The sequence below is a fragment of the Patiria miniata genome, unplaced genomic scaffold (assembly GCF_015706575.1).
Source record: "Patiria miniata isolate m_02_andy unplaced genomic scaffold, ASM1570657v1 HiC_scaffold_5, whole genome shotgun sequence".
Classification (NCBI taxonomy): Eukaryota; Metazoa; Echinodermata; class Asteroidea; order Valvatida; family Asterinidae; genus Patiria; species Patiria miniata.
The window spans coordinates 20,534,831-20,540,808 of record NW_024037072.1 but is presented as its reverse complement, the minus strand read 5'-3'; the positions used below and the strand labels follow the sequence as shown (position 1 = coordinate 20,540,808).

General features: G+C 41.1%; 1 protein-coding gene across 1 annotated transcript; it reads left to right on the top strand.

Moving 5' to 3' along the window:
• The first annotated feature begins 844 nt into the window (after positions 1-844).
• Positions 845-5,978, top strand: LOC119741283 (calcineurin subunit B type 2-like). Its single transcript, XM_038217037.1, has 4 exons — positions 845-1,046; positions 2,340-2,399; positions 3,408-3,592; positions 5,438-5,978. Exons 1-4 carry the CDS (start codon positions 845-847, stop codon positions 5,483-5,485), a joined length of 495 nt encoding a protein of 164 aa, XP_038072965.1. The 3' UTR covers positions 5,486-5,978.

Below are 5,978 nucleotides of genomic sequence, written 5' to 3'. Positions count from 1 at the left end.
TCAAATTGTTTTGGGGTATCATCGGCACTGGCTCAACGTCCTGCAGTGATTTTGAGGATGGTTCCTAGCCAAAAGGGCCTAGGGGGTTGGGGCTAAACCATGTATGCCACAATCTCACCAGACACAGATACTTCTTTTTGTTTTGTGCGACACATTACCAAATGGAAAGGGCCCCCTTAACCTCTTAAAAGGATGAGAACAATGAACCATCGTCAAATAAATTTACCCCCGACCAAGTGGCATTTGACAATTATGTGTCACAATTTTACGATTAAAATTACAGCACAGTCATGTGTGTACGTGGGTATTTTTTTCTTTCAGTATTCGAAGGGGCAAAAAGCTATTCAAAAATTTGATTGATGAATGATTGAATATTCAGAATATTCAGGACAACCCTAATATTGATTTTAATATTGGAAAACAGGACGGTATTGACGAGCATGTTTTTCATTAACAGATACTAGGCATTTGTGAATGTACAAACACTACAGACCCAAATTATTCTTATCCACACTGAGACAGATGTATGCATCTCTTTTGATTAATAAGTTATTTCTGTGATGATTGCCATCATGTTTTTTTTTTAATATCTTATCTGTGTACATATGAAATACTTACTTGTATTTTGTGGGATACAGACCTATTTATGCATATATTTTGTATTATATTAATTATACAAGTACATTTCTCCTTTCCGTAAAGGCACTAGTCAGTAGCTATAAACAAAATGTATATTGAATTATAATTTTGAAAAATGTTAACTTGCAGTTGATAATGACATGCAAATTACATTTCTTGAGGAGTGGTTCTGCAATCGTCATCTCAATATTTTTCATAATCGCACATGTTGTTTACGGTTCCTCAACCAGTTGACACTGAAGAAATCAAGAGGTTAGGCAAGCGTTTTCGGAAGCTAGATCTGGACAACTCTGGGGCTCTGAGTGTGGATGAGTTCATGTCCCTGCCTGAACTCCAGCAGAATCCCCTGGTGCAGCGTGTCATCGAAATCTTTGATGTGGACGGCAACGGGGAGGTGGACTTTAAAGGTATCAGAAAGACAGTTCATTTTTGAAGCCAGCAAAGGTTTATTAACACCTGAAGAATGAATTCATATGCAGCGTTTTATGTCGCTTTGAAAGTCTCACTCGTCGGCCCCTTCTGGCAGATGCAACTGGTCGTTCTATAAATTCAGGGTCCAAAGTGTGACATTTTTCCAATCCCTGTGGCCTTGGTACTTTGTAATTTGCCAGTCGAGTATCATTTAGAATGACTTCAAAAAGTCATTTGTTGGGTAAGTAACATGTATTTTGCTATTCATAATCACTTATGGAGGACGACCATGTGGACAAAATTTGTCCACATGGTCCGCAATGAAAAAGAAATCACATCCCGTATGGTGTGTATGCATTTCTATGGCTAACCTTTCGGATCGCATTTGTGCGCATTGGCTAACCACGGTCTACAGCTGCAGCCAGATGCTTTATACATAGGTCATGATAAATTTCCCAAAATGCCATCCCCACTTCTTTCACAAGATTCTGTGAAGCTCATCTGCCCTTCCCAGCGCCCTGTTTGCAGGGCGGGGGTTAAGAGCGAAGACCTTGCGGTACAATGCGGTAACAATGAATTTGTGGTTTGCAGTTTTTCATGGGAGCGCTTTAGCGGCACTTTTTGAACTCAAGTGGTGACTTTAATGGTTACAAAAGCAGTACTACAAAAGAATATCGCGATATTTTTCGGCATATTGAATTCCACGATGTGCCGATTTTTTTTAAAGAGATCGATACGATTTCCGATATGAAAATTAAATCGAAATGTTGTGAAATATCGTCATATCAAACAGGCTTACCGGTGCACTTTAATGCATTCAGCTACCAACACCAGTGCATGAATGGCCAGCTCTGAAACAATGAGAGCTAAGTCCCATTGAACAATACCACAGTTGTATCCTGCTGCGCGCGGGTCCACAGACTCTGAGGCAGTGTGGCCTTGAGACTTTCCCCTGATGGATCTTGCTACATTTGGCAGGACAGTCTCTTAGTCAAGTGTTGCATGTTGCCATGTTTGGCAGGGTCTAGCAAACATACCCTGGAGGGTTATGTTAGATGTGCAATTCTAACGGGGACCGGGCAAAAAAGGGGATCCCAACTTTATAGAATGGCCCATCTCGCAATGGAACTGTCAATAAATGTGAATTTGATATTGCGCTGTAAGAATGCTTGTTTAAACTTTTAGATTCCCACAACCAATACGAAGAAGTAAAAATCTATATTTGTGTTTTTTGGTTTAAATAAGGACACTTGCTTGTGAATCTCTTTTCTTTCCTGAATCATTTTCAGAATTTATCCAGGGCGTGTCACAGTTCAGCGTCAAGGGAGACAAGGAGTCCAAAATGAAGTGTGAGTATCAGTCGAAGTAATATCTCAAGTATTATCAGGGTCTAGCACTTCTGTCCTTGCACAATTTCTTTCTCTGAGGCACATTCCATTAGGATTGAAACGCCAGGCCCTCACACTTCCGGGATTTGTATATTTTAAGTCATTCCAGTCGGAAAGCAGTTTGCTGCAGCTTTTTGCTGGATCTGAAAAGCCAGCTTATTGTCAACTGCAGGCTTTCAAGTATTCCTACTTTACCTTGCTCCTACTTTTCCTACTTTTTTCTAGAAATTCATACTCAGTCCTTCAGATTTGAGGCGTGCGATCACATCCCCACACCATCGCACACCTAAAAGCTTCCCGAAAAGTGTGATTAATTGCACGCCTGAATTTATCTGGACCACAGATCACACACCTAGAAAACCACACACCTAGAAAAAACACAAACCTAGAAAAATCCAGGTGTGCCTTTTTCCACAAGCCTGTGATTTTCAAATCAGAAGGACTGAATAATTTTTTCTTGAAATTCCTACTTTTCCCTACTTTTTTTGTCCCACAAGTCCGAAAAATGAAATCTCATTGAATATTTTTCATAACAGTGTTTCACATTGTCATTATGTAAATCACACAATGAAGGGCTTGGGCGCAGGAGTACTGCAATTGTACTTCCAAGAGCTTAGTTGAGGATGGAGCATTGTGAGTACAGAGCATGCCAAATGAGGCTTAGGGTGCTGTGGACATGGGTAAGTATCAACGAAAACTACTCCTGAAACCCCACAAAAGTCCTGCTTTTACCCTGACTTTGTCCTCCAAAGTCCTACTTTTATCCTGTGTAAGAAAAAAAAATTGATCCTACTGTTCTCTTACTTTTTCACTTGGGTCTGCTTGAAAGCCGGCAACTGGAGAATCGAGTCACTGAGTGAATGACTGACCGAGGTCACTGTACATGTATATGTCCTAATGTGAGACTTTCGGGTCTACCTCGACTCGGCAGTTCTGATCGTCTTTATCTCCTATTTGGTGTCTCTGCAGTTTTCTTCAACATCTACGACATGGACAAGGACGGGTACATCTCCAACGGGGAGCTCTTTCAAGTCCTGAAGATGATGGTGGGCTCCAACCTGAGGGATACGCAGCTGCAACAGATCGTGGACAAGACGATCACGAATGCCGACACAGATCAGGACGGCAGGATCTCCTACGATGAGTTCTGTGCGGTAAGTTAGTCTGTGTTTTTCTGGCTTCAGCCTCCTCTCAGTTTGTGCAGAGGTCATTAAAAGTTCAAAGACAGATTGTGAAAATTCGGCTTTTGTTATTTGGTTTTGCCATTGTAATTTTAACAAGTACTGTTTAAAGAGGTTGTGGAATGCTCGAAGACATTTCCGTCATTTTTCGGGTAAATGTAGCCTGAGGTGTGATGAAATAAAAACGACTATTGTTTCTGTCATAAAATGAGTACGAAAGGTATTTTTGAGAGCTGTTTTTCAAGTCCTGTCATGCCTGTTTCGACCCGAATGTGCAATTTGTGTAAAAGTCATCGTTGCGGGCAGCAAACAAAACACAGTAAATCGTGACGTAATAAACAGGACTCCCGATGCAGAGTAGCATAAACGAGTCCTGTTTATTACGTCACGATTTAGTGTGTTTTGTTTGCTGCCCGCAACGACGACTTTTACACAAATTGCACGTTTGGGTCGAAACAGGACCTGAAAAGTAGCTCTCAAAAGTAACCTTTGTACTCATTTCATGACAGAAACAATAGTCGTTTTTATTTCATCACACCTTAGGCTACATATACCCAAAAAATGACGGAAATGTCTTCGAGCATTCCACAACCTCTTTAATCAGTGCTGTCTGAAGCCTTGCATGAAAAAAATTCACCGGCTTACTTAAAAAAAAATCACCAATTCCATGGCGCTGCTAAGCACACAAGTTTCTGCTAACTGAGCATTCATCTGTTTCACTGAGATAAGCAGTTAGCACAGCAAAAGGCACGCTGATCTCAGAAGAAAAGTTTGCTTAAATTGGTGACGTAATATTAGAAATCTCAATTTGCGTGCAACCATTAGCACATCCATGCCGTGAAGAAGAGCGTAACTCCAGAACAGATCTCTGCTTTAGTCAGCACTGCCGTGAAATGTAACGCCCCTGACGTTTTTCAAATATTGCCCCCAATTTACCAAATTTATTTAGTCCTCGTTTTGTTTGCAATCAGTTACACATCTGTGAACGGTTGCAAGCGAGGTACTCTGGTTCCCTGACCTGACAATTCCCCAGCGCAATTCCCCAACGTCTATAAATTGCTCCGTTTCATCTGAAGTAAGGTCAGTGAACCAGACTACAAGAACAGCATTGTTTTTTTCTGGGTTTGTCCAGCATCCATGAACACAAAAAAAACTAGAAGAGGTTAGTGTAACAATATTTGTTATAAAATACTATTCACAAAATCCATCCATTTCTGAAATTTACAGCAATAGCAAAAGTTGATAAATCAGTTGTCCTCAAATGGTGTCTAAATTGATTTGAAGGCCTGTAATGAATGAAAACGAGGCTTTCATTGCAGTTTAAGTTGACCCTAACCCTGTCAGATGCAGCACAGTGCATCAGGTGGAAAAGAACTGGTGCACTTTGATGCATTCAGCTACCAACACCAGTGCAAGAATGGCCAGCTCTGAAACAATGAGAGCTAAGTCCCATTGAACAATGCCACAGTTGTATCCTGCTGCGTGCGGTGACCACAGACTTTGAGGCAGTGTGGCCTTGAGACTTTTTCCCTGATGAATCTTACTACATTTGGTAGGCTTGTCACTTAGTCAAGTGTTGTACGTTGCTACATTTGGCACAGGCATGCAACTTTTCCCGTCAAATCAGCTGATTTCCTCGTTTTTTACTTCTCATGAATGCCATTACAAATTGAAAAACACTGTACAAAGTCTTGTGTGGTTTGGAATTTCCTCAGTTTTTTTTCTAAATTCCCAGTTGCATGCCTGTTGGCAGGGTTCTAGCAGAGGGTTAGGAATTTGTAACTACAAGTCTGTGGTTTTCCTGTTTTTTCTTTGCAGGTTGTCGGAAATACAGACATCCACAAAAAGATGGTTGTAGATGTATAGCGCCCTCAAGTGTCCAAGTAATTTAAGGTACCCTTGTCTGTTTTCTGTGACCACATGGTGTGTCACATTTCTCTGTCCCTGTGCATTCACTTCTTCTTGTAGATATTGTTTATAATGTTCCTAGTTGTTTTTTTCTCAGAAAAGTCTAAAAATTCACATCAGATGTTCTCTTGGTTCGCCTTGGCATTACATTCTCTTGTTTTACATGTAAACCATTTTACTGGGAGTTGAATAACCCTAACACTGGCCAGACGTAACACGGAGCCAGACGTACACACAGAGCATCAGATGTAAAAGTCCGTGGGACCTTGCGGCATTGAGCCATGCCGTCAGTTGTTGTTTAGTATGGGCTCCGTTCACAAGGACCCCCTCACCGGCGAGAAAAGGTTGGGGGAGACCATAGTCATGTTCCCTGACCAAAAGATTCCAACTTTCCTTTTGGACGAATCTTAGATTCGTCAAAAATAGATCTTTTGGTCTGGGAACCAAACTA